The sequence below is a fragment of the Actinia tenebrosa genome, unplaced genomic scaffold (assembly GCF_029948245.1).
Source record: "Actinia tenebrosa isolate PJP-AT-01 unplaced genomic scaffold, QUT_ActTen_1.0 PGA_scaffold1__47_contigs__length_23844297, whole genome shotgun sequence".
NCBI lineage: Eukaryota > Metazoa > Cnidaria > Anthozoa > Actiniaria > Actiniidae > Actinia > Actinia tenebrosa.
Genome location: NW_028292578.1, coordinates 582909 through 608043, shown reverse-complemented (window position 1 = coordinate 608043; position 25135 = coordinate 582909). Strand labels below are relative to the sequence as shown.

At 35.1% G+C, this 25135-nt stretch overlaps 1 protein-coding gene across 4 annotated transcripts; it reads right to left on the bottom strand.

Moving 5' to 3' along the window:
* Nucleotides 1-1261: 1261 nt before the first annotated feature.
* On the bottom strand, nt 1262-23800 carry LOC116295912 (uncharacterized). Of its 4 annotated transcripts, XM_031703863.2 has the most exons (14): nt 23667-23800; nt 23480-23566; nt 18516-18572; nt 17309-17349; nt 10634-11655; nt 8968-9236; nt 7959-8042; nt 7554-7643; nt 7415-7473; nt 6978-7138; nt 6361-6475; nt 5468-5589; nt 4963-5063; nt 1262-4817 (listed from the first exon to the last, which is right to left on the bottom strand). In XM_031703863.2, exons 3-14 carry the CDS (start codon nt 18567-18569, stop codon nt 4737-4739), a joined length of 2199 nt encoding a protein of 732 aa, XP_031559723.2. In that variant the 5' UTR covers nt 18570-18572; nt 23480-23566; nt 23667-23800; the 3' UTR covers nt 1262-4736. The 4 variants fall into 4 exon arrangements, with proteins under 4 accessions (XP_031559723.2, XP_031559725.2, XP_031559724.2 ...); XM_031703865.2 differs by lacking the exon at nt 18516-18572; XM_031703864.2 differs by lacking the exons at nt 23480-23566; nt 23667-23800 and adding an exon at nt 21782-22179.
* Between the last annotated feature and the right edge of the window lie 1335 nt (nt 23801-25135).

Genomic DNA, 25135 nt, shown 5'->3' with positions numbered 1-25135 from the left:
AAGCTTTCCCTTTTTTATCTCACGATTTTAACCCTCAACTGAGATAGAACTACCCCCCTTCTTTATATGCGAGTCCCCCCCCCCCCCCCCCCAGGTTCCTTCACATTACACAGGGAGCCCAAGAATTACTTTTAAATGAAGTTCCTCGACTTAAGTTTATCACGTCTATTAAAATTAGGGGGCACTAAAAAGTGGTATATGAGACTAGTATGGAAAAAAGTGTGTGGGTGGGGGATGGGGTAGCACAGGAAAAAAACCTGGATACCCAAATTGGGAATTTGTTGGGAATTTCCTTGAATTACCAACAAATTCCCATCCAATTCCCAGAGAGAACGAAATTGGGAACGTGGCACTGATTTCCAATGTTAGTTTGTTGGGAATTTTGTTTTTCTATTGGGTATTAGAAAGAAATTCCCAACAATAAATCCCAACGTTGGTGTTCGAATTGGGAATTCATGGAATTCCCAACAATTCCCAATTTGGGAATCCAGTTTTTTTCCTGTCGGGGGGTGGGGCTAATATTGGAAAATATGACTTGTAGCACCCCCACCCCTCAATTGAAAAACATCGTTTTGAGGGAACAGTAATTCTAAACCAAATGTTGACTGCATGAGCCAAAACAACCACTACACATACTGAGTATCCCCTTTATATTATCTTTATATTTAATCCATTCATAAAAATCTAAAATCATATTACATATATTCCTATCTGTATGTATAATATATTTATATATTTATATATTTTGTATATATAAAAATGAAAACTGCTTGCAGACATCCACTACTCTTATCTTTAGGCGGGGAAAGAGCTTCTCTAAGAATGGAAGAGAGTGAAAATCTGCACACACAAAAATGCATTACATGAGCAGCTAGAATTAGCCTGTGCACATCAACAATAAACCATGTTTAGTTTTGAATACGCAAGCTATGCTATATTTTTTTTCTGGGCCCAGTTGTACAAAGGGTGGATAGCGTTATCCAACAGATAAATCCTTATCCAGTGGATATGTCGATACTGTTATCCAATAGAATTTATCCACTAGAAAAGATTTAACCATAATTCTACATACCCTGAGGATGTTACTTGCCTTTCTTTGAACTTAAGAAAGGCAATTGGCTTGTTTGGTTCAACTAACATGGGTAGTATCAAAGCTATTCTGAAGTTCATGATTAAGTTACTGCATGGGTGAAAAGTAAAGACCAATGTTTTAGTGAAGCCTTTCTTTCACCCATTTTCTTAAAAAGCACTACTTCAGGCATACTGGTTTTCATTTTATTTACTCATACTATTTGTAAGTGCTTTAGAAACTAAGAAAAGAGCATTTCCCAAGCTGTTCTGAGCACTTTTCATGCAAAATAGGCCACTTGCAAGACAGCATTACTACCAGCACCAAAATGCTTCTCGAATTTTCTTTCCAACTCAAATTTGTATTTTCTCAAACAAACAATAAGACAATTAATGCTAATAAACTGAACAAAAGAATGTGTACAAGGGATTCTGGCATTGCTAGTAAATGATGCTATGATCCAAGTGACCTTTTGTTTTGATGAAGTAAGCCAACACTAAAGCTGTCTGGGCATTGTGGTGGCAGAAGCATGAAAATAGCTTAAAACTTTAGAAAATATTTCTTAAGACCTCTCACATTTTTGTCGTGGGAAGTACAGCTTCATGTACTTCATATAATGGTTATTGTAACTTGCAATAGTAAGTTAGACAAGTTCATGGTCTTGCAACAAACCAAGTGCCTTTATGTTCAAAATCAATGACGTTTTACCCGCACCTCTAGACCATAATCCCTTTCACATTGCTTTTGTTCTTTAATTATGACTATTGTTCCTGTATTCTCTAAGGAATCAAAAATTTTAATATGAAAGAATTTTAAAAACTGTTATGGCATAGAGTCGAGTGCAAAATGTCATCTCGCTTCAGGCTTATTCTTATGCAGCATTTCATGTATCTACTAATAATTATTTGTTACATTAAGGTCAAGTGTTGAACTTAACCACATGAACAGTATGAATGGAAAACAATGGATGATAGGCTTATGTGAGGTTTGGCAGTTAACCATACATAAGTTACAATGTGTCATACCCTTGCATAAATATACTAATCATGTTCAGATGTATCTCAAGCCTCATTAAGGTACAATAAATCAATTGACGACTCTTAAAACTCCAGCATATGCAGAAGTAGCCTTGAATCTAGGAGTTGCTTGTTTTGTTATTGTAATTTCTGTTTTTGTTTATGGACCTCAGTAGTGAGGCTAAGGCCCTGTCCACACATATCCGGAAATTTTTGTATCCGCAAATTATTTTTTGCAGATACGAAAATGTTTGCGTCCACACGCAGTGTATTCGAATCGTTTTCACCATCCACACGTATCCATTTTCGTAAAATTTGCAGATACGGACACAAAAATTTGCGAACACGTGTGGACACAACCCGTATCTGAAAAAAAAAATTTGCAGATACAAAAATTTCCGGATACGTGTGGACAGGGCCTAAGCCTGCATACACTGGAGTTTTAAGAGTTGTAAATAGGTGCTTCAAGCAGAGATTGATCCACTGGTCAAACCCAGAGTACTCAATTAAGCCTGCAATGCACAAAAATAGAACGAGGGTCATTTATGTTCATGTAAATAGGGTCTAGTTGTGATTCTTAAGTAACAGTACCATAATAATTTCCATGGCCAAAATTAAGATGCAATATTATAATGCACTTCAAAGACCCACTACATAGATGTAACATATGAAGTTAGATATAGAGGTTTTAGTTCAACCATTTTGTAGGTTAATATAACACTACTATGGCTGACAGAAACCTCTTGATGGGAATCTTATGATGTGAAATGTGAAATTAATATGGTAAGTTATCTATCTGGAATGGCTGCAGCTATACTCAGTACATATATTTGGGAAAAGGTCATACTGTGACCTGCATTTATTGACTACTTCAATATTACAGTGGATAAATTGAATCGCAAGGCATTATGGGGTGTCCAAAGAGCAAAGCAAAACAAAACAAAGATGGCATAAATCATAACACATTATTTCTTGTTTGCCTTTTTCTTATTAGCAGAAGTGATCAATGTGTCATTTTTAGGGACCATTTTTGCGGGAGGTGGGTGGTGGATGAGAAATAGGGGGCGTACTGAAAAAAATTGAAAGGGAAATGGGGGCAGTGTGAAGCTCACCCGAATGAAATTAGGGGGCGTTGCGAAGTTTTATATTGGAGAATTTCACTATATTTGGGGGCGTCCTGAAAAATGTTTTTCTTTCTTAGGGGCTCCCTGAAAAAAAGGGCATTTTGGGGGAATTTATCATCCCCTGCCCTCCCATAATGACCAGTCCCTTAGCTGTAATAATGACAGGCAATATAAAGAAGAATACATCATCAAGCCTCACATTAGCTCTATATTTGCCCCCCTGGAGACCCCATGATGCCTTTGCAATGCAAGATGGTAGTTCTATTGTTAAGTAGTTCATTGCCTGAACTCCAAAAAGAATTATGATATATATTAATATGATAATCATTCAATCAATCATCAACATCTCGATTTGTGTATTATATTAATCAAGCTAAAACTCTAAATCATCTTTTTAAAAATAATTTGGAACATTAAAAGATAATTATTATTCTTAATTCATTTTTCTCATAATTTCTGTTAGACTTAAATTTAAGCAGTAATGAAACTTGTTAATATTGCCATTTTTTGATAAAAATTGTCTGTACAAATACATACATTTTTGAAAAAATGCATTTGAAATTTTAAAACTGTTTTTTAGAAGCATCACTTTATATTCTGTGTGACAATACACTTTATGTCACAAGGTAGGAATCTTTTAGACTCGCTAGTTTATTTCAATATTCTTTATTACTCCCTTAAATTTGTCCACCAGAACTGTTTAAAGCACAATGTGCAAGAGTGTGACCACAATTAATGTACTTGCATACCTCTATGCAACGGCTTTTGTACATTAAAATGACAAATTTCAATGCAAAGCTGGCTAGTACATGGCCAGTACATGGAAGTATGCAAATACATTAAACATGGTCAAATCTCTACTTTCTCAACCGGGTCCTTGAGGTACGAAAGGTGGATAGCACTATCAGAGGGATAAATCCTTATCCAGTGGATAAAGTGATGCTGTTATCCCATAAATTTATCCACTTAATAAGATTTATCGGTCAGATAGTGCTCTATCCACCTCTTATACGGCCATACCCATAGGTTAATTCACTGATGAAACAATTCAAAGCAACTTTGCAAAAGCTATAGTAATAATGGTTCATGGCAAATAAACATCACAATGTTTGAAAACACCAACTAGAGAATATGAGGAGCGAGCCCAAAATAAAAATGATTTCTGATTGGTTCGGTATGGTAGTAGGTTTCATTGGTTCCCTAGGTGGCAAGATGCTGCAGTTTAGCAGTCTATTGATTTGATGCTTAAGATTTCTTTTTCTGCCAATATAATAAAAAATTTATTGGAACAAGCCCTTTCTCTCTATTCTTTCGCCCTTTCTATTGCCATGACAACCATCATTGCATGTAAACAGAAACCTTAACCTTCGAAACGCTGTAGTTTTGCTGTATAGGAACATAAAACTGTTTGTGATGTAATAATTAAGCTGTACTTGCAAGATGAATGATAGCCATTTAGGAGTGGATGATCTTAGAATAATTCTTGAAAGCAGATAAAATCGTTGTTATGTTGAGCTGTCTTACATGTTACAAATGTCCAAGGTCTAATGCATGATGAAGGTTGATCAGGTCTGAATGAGCACTAACTCTCCAAAACGGAAAACCCATCTGAAAGGTATGAAGAAGAAAAAAGAAAATTTAAAACTATTTTCATTGCTATGTGTTGATTCTCAGAGTTTGTCTTCCAAGTCTTTCCAAGTTGATTCTCTAAATAGAGAGCCTAGAAATAAACATGAATTATTAATTTTCCAACCTGTTTGCTTGCAACCTCCTCATCTCTGCCATCACCAACTACAATGTAGGTACATTTTTTGCCAAAACGATTTGCTATGCGTTCAAAAGAGCTTTCTTTACCTAGGAAAAGCAGCAACATAAGAAATATAAATATAAAAAAACTGACAAACTATTGCAATCATACCAAAGTATTAATTATTATACGCACAATGGGAAGAAATGGATAAATGAAGGAACAAATTTATGATCAAGCCATGTAACAAATGAATGGGTAGGTAAATGGATGGAAAAACAAACTAAATTGAAAACTAAAAATAATAAATCAATTATTTCTTATGATATTTTGAAACAAATTTCAAAAATTTCTTATTTGAATTTTTTTGCACTTGATGTTTTCATTCATTTGAAGCAATTTTTATGATGATATCAGTGAAAATTTGCTGAATTAGCTACCGAAAAAATTTATTCTGTACTGTTATTTCCCTATAACAAATACTTTGTTATAGGAATTGGAATTTGCTTACCAATTTTAGCAGCACTGTATATATTTTCAATAGGAAAAAGACCACCCAGGCCATAGAGCAAACACTTAGCTAATGCTGGACATAACTGTGTAGTAGTTACTAAGATGTTTAAACAATTGGGTCTGAAATCAAATACAACAACACTAATTAGATTAAAGGCGGACAAATTCAGTTCAAGGAAATGAGAAATTTATAGGGTTTAAGTCTTCAAGAGGGTTAGGATAAAGGCTCTTCTTACATCCTCTTGCTACTTGAGACCAGTTGATATTTATTTAGCCCTGACTTAAGGTTACTGATTATGAAAGTGCTTTGGGAATTTCAACAAGGAAGCATTTAGAGAGCATTAATTTTTTCAAGATGAAGCCATAGAAAATTTTAAATTGAAGATTTGTCCAACTTCTTCTATACCCAGGGTTTTCATTAAAGGTCAGTTGATCTCCTATTATTTTAAAATTCAATGAAAACCCTGTGTACCATGCCACTGGGCTGGGAAAATAAAAACCCATTGATTTGTCTTTCTTTTGCAGTAAGTAGTGAATAAGGAGACAGAGATTAGAAGAAAAAAAAAATCTGGAAGGGACTATTGACTTGGGGGGAGGTGTAGGGGGGATGTGGAGGGGAGGGGTGAATTCTCCTTTGCCTAAACATACTACTAACAAGAATATCAAAGCATATGTTTACTGACATTTTCAATATTCTGTTTGCCTGTTGGATTTTGCTTTTTCACTGCCATCACTCAAAAATAAAATTTCACTTATTTTCTGATTAGTTTTTATCGACAGCAGCAAAAAAGCAATTTCAAAACAAGCTGTTAGGATGTCTGATTTTGCAGAATATTGAGAATTGCAGTAAACTAAAGTCATAAGGTACACTTTATTAATTGGAGTAGTTACCTAGAGTGAATAAGAGTTAATGCCTTTAGAGCTAAAGTCAGCCAGGAGTCAGTTAAGGATTCCAGCTCCATTCGTAATTGCAACCATGTTTCACGTTTTGCAGGACCAAGTAAACCTGAGAACAAAAGTAAATCAAAAATAGGTTACACTCATTTTTCTGCCACTCTGTTGCTTTGGCAACATATAAACATCTTGTGGTTATATTTACGAAAATTTGAATTTGAAAATGCTGATTTTTGCATTAGCAAAAAAAAAAAAAAGAAAACCTAGAGAAAAACTCTAAAGCACCTGAGAGACTCAATGAGCAACTCCACTTGCATTACACAAAATTCAGTAGCATGAACAAGAGGAAAGCTCTCACAATTCTGAAAAAATTGCAGCCTGTCATTGAGAGCTTTGACCTGAATTGAAGCTTGTCCAGTCAAATCTCTGCCTTGTCAGTCATTTTAACCAGTAACATTGAGCCAGAAATGTTGTTTAACTCAGCTAAAACTAATTTTGCCAGTCACCATGACTGGGGACTGACCTGTTATCATTTTTAGCTTTGTATCACCACTATACTACACATGTAGACTCACAGAACACATATTTAGAGCTAAATATATAAGTACTCTTACCTCCAACATTATTTCTAAAGCTGTTATAAACTTCCTTTATCTTTCTGTATCTATATGCGAGCTTTCTCATCCAGTCTACGCCACCTCGAACACCAGTCGCCATACAAAGTGTGGCAGATGTTGCAGCTGCATGAAACCCATCACCTTCAAAATTGTACGTACTAGGGAGAAAAAGAGAAAAAGAATAAATTATATAAATAAAAATATAACTTATGGGATTCATAATCTACTTTATCAAACTGGAATTGGAATTGGAATTTTTTGGTAAAACATGTCAAAGAAAAAAGCAACTGCTATCATCCCAGATTACTGATTACTGTAATTAACTCTAGCTATCGCAGTAGCTCCCTATTATTGACACCAAGTGATGGTCCTGAGTTTGTATGCTGTAACAAGAGTTCACTGTAGTCGATTAGTTGATTATCGCATTTGATTACCTTAAATCAAGACCATTATCATCAGCAGCAACATCATCAATATGGACCTGATCACAATCCTGCAATGTGTAAAGTGTAACTGTGAGACAACTAAAGACTCGATAAAACTTGAATCAATTACAGTCAATAGCATTCATACCTCTAAATCATTAAAAAACAAGTGAGAATCAGCAAGATTAAAGATCATTTCTTCCATGCGTAGGCCAAGAGACACACTAGAGGGAGCATCCTATAAGAGAATCATTTACTCTTTTTATAATGCACATAATTATAGAATATTCAATATCAACTACAGTGTATGTACATCTATATTTAGTAATTCATCAACTAAGGAGCCAGCTGAGGGGTGAACATGGTCTATTAATAGTGCTTAAAGAAGATGACAGACATAAGTTAAACAGATACACTGGAAAGACTAGTCCTAAGCTGTAAAGACATCTAATGTAAATATATACCATACTTTAACTTATTTTGGAAAATATAGTCTAAAAAACTATAAACAAAGCAAACACTGTATGTTTATTTACAATACTAGTACAAGTACCTTTCCAAACTTTGATGCAAACGATCCAGTGAGGAGAGAGTGGAAGATAATTATAGTCTCGTCAAGATCCCAGACAAATATACGCTGTAGAATATGAATACTGACAGTCAATAGATTCTTTAAATTTCATCTAACAAGACTGTTGGTGGTGTGAGTTAGGGTAGTTAGTCTCATTTTCAGCTGTCATTTCTGTCTGATCTGGGACTATCATTAATAATGGCCGCAGGGGAGACTTAAGAGTAGTCCATCTTATCTTGGGACCAAATTCTAGCCTCCAAAAGAACTGCATGTTAGAACTGTGTTAGGGTAGTCACATTTTTGGCTGTCATTATTGTCTGATCTGGGACCATCACTAATAACAACCAGACCAAACTTGAGTGTAGTAGAACTTACCCTGAAACAAAATCTTTACCTAGCATCCAAAAGATTTTAATTTTTTTTATATAGTGTGTGTATAGGAGATGAAGGTGCCTGTTTAAGTCAGGAGCAGTAACCAAAAATCTAGACAATCATTGGATGACTATTACATAGACATTACTGGGGATTCATGATCACATAAATTATAAGATTCAAAATTAAAGTGGAGGGGGGAAGGGGCTTCTAAATACAGAAGGGCAGAAGGGTGTCGATGCTTGTTGGAAATTTTGAAAGAACCACTTAGGGGTACCCAAGTCCAGTCCAGTTGGGCTCGGCAACTAATGATTTTTATTCCTAAAAAGTACCAATTTTATTATCTCTGATCTAAATGACAGATATGTGGTGACAGAAGTCAGATTATGAGCTGAAAATAAATATCCTGAATTAAAACTGCCATTCTGACTGTCATCATATAATCTCAGGTATTGTATTGCCTCAAAAACTGGTTTACTCTCTGGTAGTCCTTTTAGATTTGTGACATCCTAGAGGTACCAAATTGCAGAATGGGAATCCTAAAAGGCATGATAAGCATCCCCGCCCTTTTCCAATTGGAGTCCCCCCTCCCCCAGGAAGTCTTTCTTTTAGAACTCACCTCAAGATTATGATCCAATTCCGGAGGAGGTGCACTGGTTGATCTACGACCCCGCCCACTTCCTCTTCCTCGACCACCACGCCCTCCTCTACCACGGTTCCTGTTGGCATTCCCACCTCCTGATACGATAACACCATCGCTCATCCCAACTACCTGTGTGTCATCCGATCTGCTAAGTAGTGATGTGCTGTTTAAGCCATCATCTTGAGCTTTGTCTGGAGACTGTGGTGGACTTGGACTTGTGGATATGGTTGGTGAATATTGGACAACTACAGTAATAGAACAGGTATTAGCTGCGTAGATAACAGTAGATTTTAAGCGTAATATTCTAGTGGGTAAATAATAGTCCAGTTTTTGGTTATCTTCTGCTCAATGCAAGGCTATTATGCTTCAAGGGAAGCATGGGTGGCATAGTGGTGTGAGCGCACACCTCTGACCAATGCAGCCTGGGTTTGATTTTCAGACTTGTTGTACAGTATGTGATAAGAGTTGTTTGTTGATTCTCTCCTGTGCTTCGAGGGTTGTTCTCCAGTTTTCAACTTCTAAATTTTAACTTGATCTAGAAAGGGCCTAGAATTACTCTGTGTAATTTTAGTTACCCTACCAAATTGTGAAGTTTTTTTTGTTGAAGTTTTTATTAAAGAGTAAAGCCAAACAATCCAATTGTATCCTTTGCATTTAGCTGTTATGAAATACCTAGGAATATATAACATGCTATCAGGCCTAACCCGAGTTAGCACACAACTTAAAATGTCGACATTAAATATTTTTTTTTACATTTAGTTAGAGGGCTGCTATTTGCACTTTAAAAATTCTTTTGGACTCTTACCCAAAGAAAAGAAAAGAGAAAAATGGGAAGAAAAAAGGAATCTGAAAAAAGTTGAAATACAGATACAGTCATTGCTTCCAAAGGAACCAAAAGGGAAAATGAGGGGCAGGGGGGATTATGTAAAAATATTTAAAAACTTAGCATAATTTATGTTTATATTATGTTATGTCTTAATGAAAACACTCTTCCATTATGAAACAAAGGTCTAAAATGATTTCAGTATAAACCTACTGATGATCTATCACAAATTTCTGCTCTCTGATTGGCTAAGCTACCATTGGCCTATTATTGATAGGCAACTAGTAGCGAAAAGGTGCCAGTTTTAAAAACCAAAACAATGCAAAAAAAATATTTTAACCTAATTTCAACATTATTTGTATCTATTTGATTCATCAGCATATTTATACTAAAACCTTTAGATCTCTCGCCCTCATGGTCTACAAGTCAATAGTAGCTATTGGGTTGTACCCCGGGGGGGGGGGGGGGGGGGGGGGGGGGGGGGGAAGGGGGAGGGGGGTACTCCCTTATATTCGCTATATGGGTACATGCCTGCCAAACAGGGTATGGTTTTCAGCGATTCTACTCTGGAACAGGGTATATAAAATCGCGCTCGCTCTGGGACAGGGTATATGAAATCACGCTGTCTCCTTTCTGGAACAGCTTTATAATTTTCAGCAATCTTGCTCTGGAACAGGATATGAATTTCAGCGATTTTACTCTGGAACAGAATCAGGGTTCAGTGGGCTCAGCGGCACATCCCTACCCTAAACGGGCAAGAGTACCCCCCTGGGGATTGTACGCCATTTTGGCTGCAATTCTTATTGTTGAATAGCATACCTGATGTCATGATTCCACCATCAGATGCGTTAACTTGGTTAGACACTAAAGACGCCAACTGATATGTACTTGTTTGACCTGCAGCTGTGTTGGGTGATGGCGTATTGTTCATTTGGGTGATGTACGTACGAGGAGAGTAGGCTGGCGGAGGGGGATTCAGGAAGCCATACGCATATCCTGCCCCTTGTATATTATTCTGTTGAGCATAACGATATTGGAAAGTAGCTTGACCACTTTGCTGAGTAGTATATCCACTGGACGTAGACGTGGGTGCAGTTGTGTTTGCAACATATGTAACAGTAGAATACTGCTGCGGATAGGATGTATTGAACCCTGACTGGCCTTGTCCTTGTTGTATAACACTGGAATATGCTGCAGTCCCATATGGATTGCCGAATGAACTCACTGGCTGCCTTAGGATTGAGATATCTGGAATGGGGCCAGTTTGGCTAGGATCTGTTGATACAGTCCCAGCGTCACTTGAAGTCTTGGCTGGAGAACTACTTGTTGGGTACCTCACCGTTTGTACTAATGGGTAGCCAGTCTGTGCCCCTGTCTGTGAGTAGAGATAGTTGGTGGCTGGGTTTATTCCAGTGCCTTGTATGACCCCGCTGCCAGTTGGATACTGTGTGCCAATGCCTTGCTGTGATGGGGCAGGAACAATATGTGGGTATGGACGCTGGGTGAAGAACCCAGATGGATTTGTAAGATATTGTCCAGTAACCTGGAATTGCGATGAGCTGTCTGCACTATGCATGGCAGGCACACCATACACACAGCTATCCAGATTAGTGACTGTTGTACCCGCTTCAGTGTACTCTAATGAATTGGTTGAAACAGGTGCAATGACGTTAGGGCCCCCTACGCCAAGGTCGTTTCCTCCACCAGATATCGATGAATCAGCACTAACGTCCCAAGAGTCTGTCTTGTCAGCCTCTGGGGTCATCCCCTGGAGGACTTCAACTCTAGTTGCACCATTACTGGTAGGATGTTCTGGGGTACTTCCACGACTTGAATTTAGGCTGAATATAAAATTAAATAACTGTTAAGTTATGAAATCGTTTTAATGCTTCTGCAACCTCAATAATTCTTAAACTTCCTGCTATTTCCTAAATCTAATCATTGAAATGTTTAATGGCAAATCCAAAAAAAAAAATTATCAATTCTATCATGAAATAGAAAAATTTAAAGCTGCTGAAGTGAATAATATGAACTCTTCTCAAATAGTCACACTTTTCCATTTTTTAAAGTACAATTAATTATTCAATTCAAAATGTGGATACATTTCCCCCAAGATCTTTTGGTTAGCAAAAATATGTACAACAAAACTCAGGTAACTCAAATTGTCATAGAAACAAAATGCCGTTGATAGACCTTTTTACTGATACGGCAGGTCATTTTGAATTATGGGATGCCAAGGGGCCAAATGTTGAAATTTATAAAGCATAGAGTAGCGGAGTTATGTTTTCAAATAATTTCGTTCCAACTATCATCAAATTCAATTGCTTTTTAGATGTGCTTCTCATTGAAATGCATAAAGTTATATAAGAGGACCCCCTGACAGCTGTGTAGTCTATACATTTTCCAATAGTTACCCCCTCGGCATCCCATGTCTTGATTAAAACATCAGAATTCAAGATGGACATCATTAATTGGTAAAAAGGTCTATTGCCATTTAAAGTATGAATAATAATAATTAATTAGATAATAATACTCTAATAGTTATTGCAGAATTTTCAAAACTCAAACATCTGATAACAAAAAATATTCTAGGAAGCAAAATCATTAAAGATATTAATAGCTGAGGCCTCAAAATTTAACTTCAGACATTTTTTTTCCTTCCTGTTTTCGTTTTGGATTAATAATAATAATTATTAATTAATATACCACCAAAAGTAAAGCTTAAAACTTAAGTTTCAATACTAACTTTAATATCTAAGAAGCGAATCGATCATTCCTATGTATTACTGTCGTTCTACTCTGAATAGATTAGGGATCAAAATTAACAGAATTCGTATTACATGTATGGAAGTCTATAAAAGATATCCAAGGAGATGAAATGATGAAAGAGAAAGAAAATATTAAAGTATATTGAAACAAATAAAAAATAAAAAACTTGAGTGTTAATGGTTAGAGTAGAACGACAGTAATAGTAAGTTAAATAAAACGTTTTAAATGCATTTATAGTCTTACTCGTAGTATAAATACCTACTTAGTAATTATCTATGATCATAATCAATATTCTATGGTGCACAGTTTAGTTATATTTTAATAATATTCCTACCTGAAAATGGAAAAAATATTCTTAAGTTTTTAAACCTCAATGGAAATACTAGTATTACATTAGAAAATGATTTATGATATCATGAAATTTGAATCATTTTTCCACTGACTTTAAAAGACTCTAGTCTATATTACTTGAATATTTCTACCGTAATAAAAAATCAATTCACACTAAATGAATAGAGGGATCGGAGAAGACCACCTGAAAAAAACTGACACTAAACATAATGTTAGAATAATATTTGTAAATAATAGTAACTAAACATTAGGTGGAAAATTGTTGCACTTACTTAAAAGAGAATCCCCATCTTGTTATATTAAACCAGAACTGCACACATTTACTCGTCAAATCTACTTCATTTTGCCTTACATTAGTGAGTGACTATTCGTTCCTATTCGTTCCTAAGCAACGGCAGATTAGCTCAGACATTTCAACATTTCCTTTTAATTAATCTAAGTACTTTAGACATGGGACATGTGTGAAAGCAATTACTGTAAGTGCCCAAGCTAGGGAGACATACAGGCACTTAAGGGATTAGGAACTAACAAGCAATATCAAAAACCCTTTGCTTAATGGCTATAAAGTGATTTTAATTAAAGGCACAAGAACAGGAAGGAGGCTTGGACAAGGAAGCTGTCACATGTATCTAATTAAAACATGACTTAAACAAAAAGAACAAATTAAATCGATAATAAAAACAAGTAAAGATAAATGATTTCTTTTAATTGATGGAATAACGTTTTGAGAAATATAAAGGAAAAGTAGAAATCTTTTTTAATAAATTAAAAAATTGGCACAGGAAATAATGAAAAAAATTTGTCCTCAAGAGAAATGAAATTAAAGCTAAGGAAATTAAATGAAAGAACTTCCACTTCAGGATGCATTTTCTATTTTGGATTAATTATAGATAGAGTACACATCATTGACATTATTAGAATGTCATTGGTCAATAACCGTTGTATGAGCCTCAACTAATGACCTGTTTTTCAGAACTGATTAATCAAACTATAAAAACTCTCTGTCTATTTGTGGACAAGAGAAATCCAAACATAAAGTCCACTTAATGCGATTCAATGTTTCATTTTGACATTTAATTGTTTATACAGCTTGAGAATATTTCACTTAAGGTGAGAGTCCTATTTGGTTATAAAGCAAGTGAGTTAAATCATGGAGTTAAAATAAGATCATGAATAAAAGATCCTGGCAATGAAAGGTGCAAGTGTACCTATGGGGGGTAGAGAAGGGCATTTATATGTATCTAAGAGGGGTATAGTACGTATATCTAATTGTAGGAGCATTGAAATATAAAAGTTAAATCAAATAATAATAGGAATTAATTATTTGTTAAGCAAAACAGCTGGAATTATTTCACTGTTTTGAAGGTATAGACTGAATTTTTTTTATATTACCTTGTTGGCATATAGTAAAACAGTTATTCTTGTCAATATAAGAGGCTTTAGAATAAAGTACCTTTTTATATGACAACCTTCTAGCAATTAGCTGTACTGTATTTATAGATTTATAGGATTGACCCGAAAAGCCAGAAAAGAGTAAGACAAAAACATGGATAATGGTTAAAAAGAACTCATAACATCTGACATCTTTGTGATTAAAACTAACACATAAAAGAAATTGGATGAAACCAATTGGATAGATTAATATAAATATGTCCAGTTTTGTAAAATTTAGATATTTTACCCAGATAACTATACAAAAAAGAGCAAATATTATCATCTCTCTGCCAACAATAAAAGGTTCCTTGTGAAAAACTATTTGAAGATTTTGACCAGTCATTTGTCAAAAATGATCAATTGTGTCCTAATTCTGCATATTCATTAAGTTTTATTTCAGAATAATTTCCTCATCACGTCTTCGAATATATAAATAATAAATAAATAAGTTATTTACCATCTTAAAGTCAGTTAAGATAGAGAAAACTGTGCCCTCAGCCTTGAAAATGGACCTCAGCCTAAGAGCATTGGACTGTATATTCAACACCTCAGCCATACAGTAGTTTTTCCCTATCTGGACCTCCTACCCAGTAAATAAGCTCTGTAAAGAGGCTAGGCACCATCACGTGACGGCAGCCATGTTAGATGCCAGGAACAATACAATCGTTTCACATAAGAAAGAATTCACTTGTTTCACATAAGAAAGAATTCAATTCCCAAGAGCAAAGGGATTTATTGTTCTGTCATCTAATCACAGGCAGCCCAGGCTGTGTTATGGGTGCCAGCACGAGAGGGTGCAAAGCCTCTATATATTAGGCACTAAATAGATATTTCCTGAATTTGCTTGACTGTTCACAAAAAAAAAGGTTTCAAGTTGAGGTTGGACTTGATGAGTAAAAGAATCAAGTCCAGTCTCTACTTCAAACCATTGTTTCATGGTCATCCAAGCAAATTCGGGAAAGGTCTATTTAGAGAAAAATATGAATGCAATATGAAGGTCTAGATGGTATTGGGACTCTATTGACTGGTTTGACTAAATAGAACAGCACCAAATTTCTCTTGATATCATACAATATAGGAGCAAATTATACAGCATACTTGGAATCGTTCAAAGATGTTTAAGATACATACATTCGTTCAAGTAAACCATAAGTCTAACAGTCATAACGTTTGAGGCATAATTTAAGCAGTGTATTTGTTTTGGCATCAAATATATTTGGAAGAAGAAATAAATTTGGAAGAAGTAATATATATTTAATGGGTACCATTTAATCATTGTGTCTAAAAGCTATTAATTTTCTGTAAATCTTACAGAATGAATAGAGCTTTAGGTACCGAGCTTCACTACCCTACCTATAAACAGAATATTCAACTTCAGACAAAACCTCACCTCCAAAACTTATAATTCTACATCAATCAGTAATTATCCAAGGGGAATCACTGTACCTTTCTCAGCTAGACATCTAAAACCTTTTTCAAATTTCAGTAATGATGTAAAATTCTCGCAAGACTTTTCTTGGGGTACTTAGTGTCTTTTCTCACCTTAAGTTTAGTTATTAAGAACTTTTCCAAGCCAAAATAAGAATTGCTAATGAAGCAGACAACATTATGCTTGCTGTCATACAGGTAAAAGCAATTATAAAAACATGAATTTTAAGTAATCATAGGAAATATAAATCATTTTTAAAAACAAATATTTACAATTTTGATCAATCAATCAAGTCAGTTGATTTTTATGATTACCGTGGTATATAGTGCAAGATTCTGATGCAATACTAAACAATATACCCCTACATTAAGATTATATTGAAGAGGTAAGTTTGAGAGGATTTTCCATGTATAATCATGGTTCTAATGCCATAACGTCAATGTCAATGTCATAACTAATAAGTTTAAATTCAGTAGCAAAACCTTGAGGAAAAACACCTACAATATACAAAAATACCACAGTGCCAACACTAACATCATCAACACTCAAAAAATTGAAAAATGTACAAGACCTTCAATAAACGCAAAAACACAACAAACAACAATAGTAATGAATCATCAAAAATAGAATTAACGCCATGAAACACCAATGAATAACTCTGCTAAAAAGGCATCAAAAAACACCATTAAATTCTTTTTCCAAAAAAAATACATCATACAGTAGAAACATTAAAATAGCATCACCTACGCTACCCATTCTTTGATCAATCTAAAACTGCTGTTACACATTTTAGATGTTTTTCTTCTAAATTAAAAAAGAGTTACTATGATAAAATTATGACTTGCCTCTGGCAAAGTTAATAATTTAAAATTGCTCTTAATTTTCTTTGTATTGTTATTTGCCTACTGGCAAATATTCAAGTAAACAAATTAATAAGAGGGTCTAAAGGATAGAGCCGTGGGGGAAATTACGTTGAATTTTACCAAAACTCCACTAATAAACCACAAAAATTAGCCACACGATGACCACTGTAACCAGTATTGGGCCTATACCAGCAAATTATCAACCTCTAATTCTAATATAATATTAATGATAATAATTCTGTTATATCTAGCCTACATTACATATATATACGTGACATGGATACAAGATAAATGAATCTGATATTCCATTCAGGTTGAATGAAATATTGTAGACAAAAATAGAATCAGTGTCATTAATGCAAGCCATATTAATTCCTGATACCGAATGAACAGAACAAATGCAAATAATAAAGAGTCTGGGCAAAAAGCTAAGTTATGTTTTATAATATATTTTTTAAACCTTTATATCTGATAAAAAGTATTTCCCTCAATACTAGAGGATAAACATAATAAATATAACAATAGTTTAATAAAATAGGCTAAAAGCCTTAAAATTAAAAGCTTTCACTTTCTAATGGAAAATAGAATTTGACTTTTTTCAAATGAAAACTGCATAAAAATAAAATCAGTAATCAAACTTTTTTTTACCTTTCTTTATCCTCAGAATTTTCTTTTCGAGCTCTTTTTACCTGCAAGTCAGAAAGATGAAATTAGGATGATGAAGAATTAATTTGTGTGATGGTTTAGCTCTATCAAGATTAGGTAAAGAATCACTGCACTGCTGCTTACAGAATCCTATCAAGATCACAACTTCTGTTCACACACAGCAACACAAACCAAACAGCCAGTCCAACCACAAAGACTACCCATGAAAAGAGAATCAATAAAAACAGCCACCAACTTGATCCCCAGATTTAAATATTGACAAACTGTCGACGCTGTTTGGTTTGAGCTTCAAAGTGTGTGAAGTTGTTTTTTTTCTTCCATGGACGACCTTCAAGTGACCATATTCTTAAGAGCAATAACTGCTTCCTCTTTCCTCAGCTAGTTTATTATGAGTTTAAACATTTAAAATGTACTTGTAAGGGGTAACAGATTTTATGATTAGAAAAACATCAGCTTCTTCATGCAGGATACAAATAAAATAAACAAAAAAAGCCAGTTATGTGATACTCTGGATCAATATTTACTCAGATGGAAGGTTTATCACAGAAAGTGCAACACTTTTAATTAGCGTTTCTTTGGCTAGTATACACGCTATCTTCAAAAGCCTAATTATGACTTCAAAATAACAAGCAATGTGGAAACAATAAATCAAGTATAATTATCAAAATTGGAAAGTAATAAAACTTAAATTATATTTTTATTAATATTTCAGGTCTTTTTAGGAAGTGTCAGAATTTTAAACTATTTTATTTTCGTGCTAATTTAATGTAAGGTAAAAACAGTTATCAATAATTATTGGCATTTTTAAAGCAATAACAGTAAGTGGACAGAAGAATTATTATTTTTTAAGGAAAGATTTAATAAATGTTATTGAATCATTCTTTTTTGAGTCTGTACCCAATACATTTGTTTGTTTTGTGCTCTGCAATGATTTAATAGAAAAAATGATTTGAACAGGTAAATTATGGCAAATCTTTACTAAGCTTATCTGCTCAAAGCAAGGTTTTAGAACAAAGTTAAGGATCTGAATTTAAGTAGCTTAGAATTTTAATCATTCATAACCCAAAATTATCCTAGTTTTTCTAGTAGTTCAATCAACCTAATTTAGAAATGTTCAAGAATAATTATAAGATTATCTTTCTTGGTGTTCTTTCTGTCATTGGAAAGAAAAACTTGAAAATCTACTTACTGGAATGCCCTCCAGACTGCTGTTGGAGTCAGATTGCCCTTGCTCTGTAGCCATGTTCTATTGGGAATCAAACAAAACAAAAACAAAAAAGAAAAAAATGCCTTTCACTTATGATGAAACATTCATTATAAGCCATTCATGGCTTAAGGAAAACATATAAAATTTATTTTTGAGAGGTTTTTTGTTAAACCCCTTGCCTTTGGATATGAGTATTAAAACATAATTTTAAAATCTTTATTTCATAAAGCAAATTCAATGGACACTTCGCTCAGCCCTCTTTATCTAAGATTTCATTAGCTACAAAATCAAGATAGTGTTTTTAAAAGGGTTTGGATTTTGAAATGTAATTACCTTTTTACAATTTTTTTTAGCAAAACTCTTTATTTGACAGAATATATGTAAACGTGGACAAAAAATATCAGTACAACTGATTCTTCAACAATTTATCATGCATATATGCAATTAAACCAGCATAATAGATGCCCAACAGAATAAACACAGAGTATTTCAAGAGAAAGACAACTGTATATACTAAGTCCAGAAAGGCTTAATTTAAGAGTGTTTAATCAGCAAAGATGTAGTCTGTAAGCAGAGGTTGTTTCTATTCCTCTGTATCAGGGAAAGATGTCTAGCTCCTGTTCATAATCACCTTAAGGGGTTTAGAAAAGATGTCTTTGTGATAAGAAAAGCTTCTATTGTATTATCATCCTTCTTCACACTTGATTGTAAACTCATTCAATTTTTGTTTTCTTATTCATGAAATCAGAATGTTTTGTAAGTGAAAAGCTTTGTGCATGAAGGGCTAATGAATACTGCAAGATATGTATCCACTACAGATGGGAATCATGGAGTTCACGAGGGGGAGAATACAAAGTGATAGGAGAAACGCCACCTGACTGATCCCTTTGTGTGTGTGTGTATGTTCAGATAAAACTTTGTAATAAAAGGTTTCTTTTTTAAATAGACTAAAATAAGAAAATGAACAATCAGTTGTGGATTAGAATTAATTTTTGATTTTCAACGATAATGATAGTTACAGCAACAGCAAAACAAAACATTAAAAAAAATTAAAAAAAAAGGATTTTAGCCATCAATAATATGATTAGAATTGAACAAGAGAGATGCTGTTAAAAAGAAGTATAATTGGAATAACAAAAGCTATAAGTTGTATGTCACAGATTATTTGTCATTGCTGTTAGCACTTTAGTAAAAATTATGAAAGAAATACTATGCTTTGGTATAGTAGTCTGATTATATTCAGAGCTTGAAGAGAAGTGATATGGAAAGCTCTTCTTTCTAAGACATCTGATACATGATATATGGTAAAACCTTTACAAGCCAATATAAGCTTTCATTCTATCATTTCTTTGGCATATAAATAAGACCCACATCAAAAGTGAGAAATCAAAAAGGGCTTCCATGAAGAGATGAAGATACATGAACGAGAAGAGCTGATGCTGAAGAGTGTGATATCATCAAATGAAATGCTCTTTGAAGATCAAGAAAGAGATTCAGTGCAGGTGGATTGAGATGGCCGTGTTGTTTGAGTTGATGTCCAACACATATGTAAAACAGGCAAGCTGGTTTACTTCCTTGAATTTCATAACCTTAACTAGGATCAAGGCTGTTTAGAATGAGATAAATGATGAAAAATGGAATCAAAATGAGCAGTACATGACTAGCACTTCATTGAAAATTTCTGTTATCTCAAGGCAAGCACAAACTCTATCACTTCTTGTCGCCAAATATCCGTTTAGAAAGCTCCATTATGATTTTAAATTCAATTTATAAATTATAAAAATGGCTTTTAAAAAAAACTTAAAGATGCTGGTGACAGACCCATTGTTAAAGTTTTGTCAATGGGTTTGTAAAGGTTCGATAAACAGCATATCTACCAGTTACCAAAAAGTTTACCAGTAGTGCTTTCGTTACAAACAAAAGATTTTCAAACAGCTACCTTCATAGAAATGTTGTAAGATATTAAATGTTTGTAATTGAATTTTTGAAAACTATAAAACTGTATTTCGAAAGTCCTTTTTTAGGTATTGAGTATTTGGACAAGAAAGGATTTTGTGTGCGATTTTTTCATTTTCACTAATCTTTTTTACGCCATTGAATTCATAATAATTATTACTGTTTAAAACAGCTTGCTATTTAAAACAATTTGCTTTTCATGCATGATACCCCACAAACTTAACTATTTAGATAAATTCAACAAACATTTTATCATGTTATCATAGTTTTGTGGAAAAAATCTTAGGCAGACCATGGCAAGAGTATAAAAAAGTTGAAAATATATATGAAAATCTTATTCTCTTATGGTGCAAGCAAAACTATTAAAAAGACTCTTTGTAATGCAGACTTATTGAACACAAAGACAAGTTAAAACAAGCAATTATTACTTTTGTAAAATTGGAAACCTCACCATTTGTAAGAGACGAGCCTGCCAAGCACAACTTGGCCTATAAAACATCTTTTTGGTCATGTTTGATCTCTTTTCTTTTTTCCAATCAAATGAAGTATGTAGTCTTGGTCTGTTTTTCACACATCTCACCAGCCTAGTTTGCTTTGCATAAATTAGCAGCCAGCAGCTGACTTATCATTAAGTATGTTATTTAATTTTTTCTTACTACAAAACCAAAAAATCAACAAAGTCGACCATCTTTTCGGTTCTTTAGAGGTTTTAGCCTTTTAATGTCGAACGCTAAAGATATTCAACCTCATTCAGTTCTTGACAATGAACCAAGTTCGCTTCCACTTTACGGTGATTTTAAAATAACTTCTGGCACATTGGGAGACAGTATTTAGCCCTCCAAGATAAAACAAAACACATCATGTGTCAAACTGAATAAACTTCATCGGGCTAGACTTTTAAAATAAAAACATTTTCCTTGAGTTTATCTAAACTGATATATACTATTTACTCTGCAGAAAGTTTGCCATTGACACAATTTACATCGATTCCATAATTAGCAACAAATTTGATCGTATTTATTAACTTATAGTCATCCCCATTCAAAAGACCTTCTTTTCGACCAATTAACTAGAACAAAGGGCAAACATCATCATTTTTTACTTCCTTACGGCTTAGCCTTAAGGACTGAATAGAAGATTTCGGATCTTTTTAACAGCCTTTAGTGAATAAATCTTTTCGAACCTTGATTCGCGAGCATCCGGCCAGCTATTATGATGTTGATTGAAAGAGTAAACTTGTCAAAGCTGACTATGTTCAAAGAAGAGAATTATCTAAATAAGATAGTACCTACATTCTAAACGGGACAGCCATGATGAAACTTGCTTCCTCCAATACTCTAACGATAAATGATCCTTTTTAGCTTTAAATTCGAACTACGGTGATTTGTGGTTGGCTCATAACACGCCTCCCATATCGATCGTGCAGGTACTAGTCGAGCTAAAATTTCTCTTTGTTCTAAATGCAACACGCGGAGAGAGAGAGAGAGAGAGGCTTTTGGACTCGTTCTTTGACTGTCAGGGGATTAGAGAAAAACAAGTAAAGGATTATAACCTTGTCTGTGTTTAGGTACAGAAAGGATCAACGAGACCCGATGTATAACTGGGGTTGACTGAAGAAATCGAGACATTGCTTGCATTTACTCCAAAAAACAAACAAGACGAGCAAATATTTCTTTTTCTGTCCAGAACTTCCTAATTTTTCTCCTTTCAAAAGCATTCAACGACGCCAAAAGCAAATTAAAACTTAATGATTCGAGATAATAACTCCTAAGAATAAGTTTTTTTTACCGAAGGGAAGTTGAAAAAGGAAGTCGCGAAGAGTTTTCGCACTTAGCAAAGTTTTAGTATATATACTTAAAATTATCTAAGTTTGGCAGAGTGATTAGAGCCATTATAAAGCTAAGTCGGGCATCAATTTGGGCTCGGTAAATGAAGAGATACTTTGAGGAATCCCGATAGCATCTTTTGTGATTTCCGGCTGTAGCTCTAGCTAGCCATCCCGTGTGTGCTCTCAAAACGCACACAAATCTTCCGTGCTTCTGCAACATCCGGACATCAAAACTGTCCGAGAATAAGTAGAAATAAAAGCAATGTTTGAACAAGGCTGCCTTAGAACAACAAGTCCGGAATCAACGGAGGAAAACAAAAGGAATCATTGTTGTTCAAAGTGCTGAGATATAGAATGAAAACAAAAGAAAAGTCGAGGTTTCAAAACGGTGTGCAAATTTCCTCTGGCGGAAAAACAACAAAAGTGCTGTGAAATTAGTCGAAAGTGTGACGGAAAATTTATCTTCTGCTGCGTTAACTAACAGGGGTTCAGTTTTCTATATTAATTTATCAACAAATAAAAAGAACAGCACAAAGTAGCCCGCAGTCAAAACATGTAGGAAGAAGCGCCTAAAGGTTCTACATGCGGCTTATATTTTGTGATTTTCGAAGTTTGAATGGATGGACTATAGTTCGGTACAACAAGACAACGACTAGCATCGATCGTCTGCAAACTTTCGAAACCTTTAGACACGAAATAAAGCTTCTCTAGCGAATAAAAACACATGCCACAAGCAACAAATTGCATATTCAGCTTGACTTTAGCGGGTAAAAAGCATTTTTTCTCAGCCTGTGTTCGTCGAACTGAGCAGAAACTATAGAAAACTGTCGAGACGCTCCAACGGGTGGCAGAACTGTTCATCTTCCAGTGCCACTGTCAAAATCAATGGCGGATAACATCTACGGTTACGAGAGGTTATTAGCGCCGTCTAACGTCACACAGCAATATATAATGCACTAAGAAGCTGCCATAAAAGCGGCAGAGGGAAATAAAGTCGTAAAAGAGAGCTTATCGTTGTGCATGACGAGAAACGAGGGGAGGAGTGATGCGAAGTGAGTTCACACGTGTTGGTCAGTCACGGACGGAGGCACTCAAAAACTAGAGTAAATATCAGTGTCTATCCTTTTATGCAGTAATGATGTGAATAAAGTGCTCAACTTACGCTAATTCACCATTCACCGCTTGCAATCAAAACTCGCGCTTCAAGTTGACTCGTCTTACATCCCATCGAGCTTAGGTACAATAATGCCTGCAAAAGAATCCATCCACCAACATGTCAGATTGAACCAATATGGAAAGCCCGAATGGACAATTTGACAGATTCCACTTTGCGACCCTCATTTCTGTACCTGAACGAATAAACACTGCCCCTCGGGTTTGATTTTGAAAGCAAGAAAATGCTAAGTTGTAACCGGAGAAGACCAAACCGACGCAACCAGATAGAAAGAAAGTTCGGCTCAACTTTCATGAAGGGAAGCACCAGGCTGCCCGCAAAGGCTTCTGGTCCACCAGCGGTATACTGCCTTTGATCTTCCTAGAAGGTCACATTCGAGCCATTCTTGGCACTCCGATAAGAACAGTGAGATAATTAGTTTAATTACGTTGAATTGGTGACACTCGGACACATTTGAAAGAATCAAACAAAGTAAATTGGTAAGCGTTGATGTATATTCCTAGGGGTCGATGGCTTGGTGCTTTTTTTCGTTCATTACTGCATCGAACATTTCAGTAGTGCAATGGCACTGCGTGCAGCAAAATTTCCTCGTACATACCGCAATTCCAGAAATATTGCTGTAGGGCTCTTTCGAAAGCCAAATTTATTATGCAAAAGCTCCAAGCCGGTCGAATGAAGAGGACTGCGAGAAAAAAATCGCTAAACTCGCCATCGCGGTTGGGGCTCCCTCGCTGAGGACCTCCCCCGTGGTTTTTTTAAAATTGTTATTTTAAAGCGGTCTCCTAGGCTTTGGATTCCTTTAAGTATAAGTTAACTTTCTTTTGGCATGAGCTAGGAGAGGCAATAGAAAAACCTGAGTTTGTTTCGACGCGAAGGATTTACTGTTTAGTGTTGTTGCGAAGCGCGCGGATTTTGCGATTTGACGATTATACATCTGCACTAGTACTTATCACCAACCAAAAGGTTACGGCGGCAAAAACACACAAAAAAAGCTTTCAAGAAAGAGTTCAAGAGGTTGATTTCTATCAATCCCCGACGGAATTTACCATAACAAATCAAATAAACACGAGCTGTTTCTATAGAAGAATGGAAAATTGGGACACAAAATCAACAAAGAAGATAATGCTGAGTTTTTACTGCGGAAGAAGATTGCCCTACTTGGAACAACCGATTGTATCTTAGAACGCTCTAGAAACAATCGATAAACGGTTAAAAAACACTTTATACAAATTGCTTTCCAAATACGGCGTTTCCAAAGGTCTGGCCTATCAATGGTACTTGAGGAAAAGTTCTTATGTTCTGACGTAATGATTTCACTGGTGAGTTATCAAGGTGGCGGAGACTTGGACAAGAAGAAAAACAATGACCGGCGATTTTTCGCGGCCCTCTTTTCTACAGTCACAGTCAGGGGTATAAGAACTGTCACTTCTTAAATCAACATAAGCTACCTTGGGCTAAGTGCCAAGTAGCGCTCTCAGCTTGAACGCTACTCAAGATTGCGGCGATACTATTGGAAGCCATAGATCAACGATGACAAAGCTCTGGCTGAAGGAGATACGAGGTCACATGGGCAAAAGCCTATTTTCTTCTTGTGTCTATCGTCGCGTCTATCCTCTTCATCATGACGGGTCTTAAGTGGCCAAA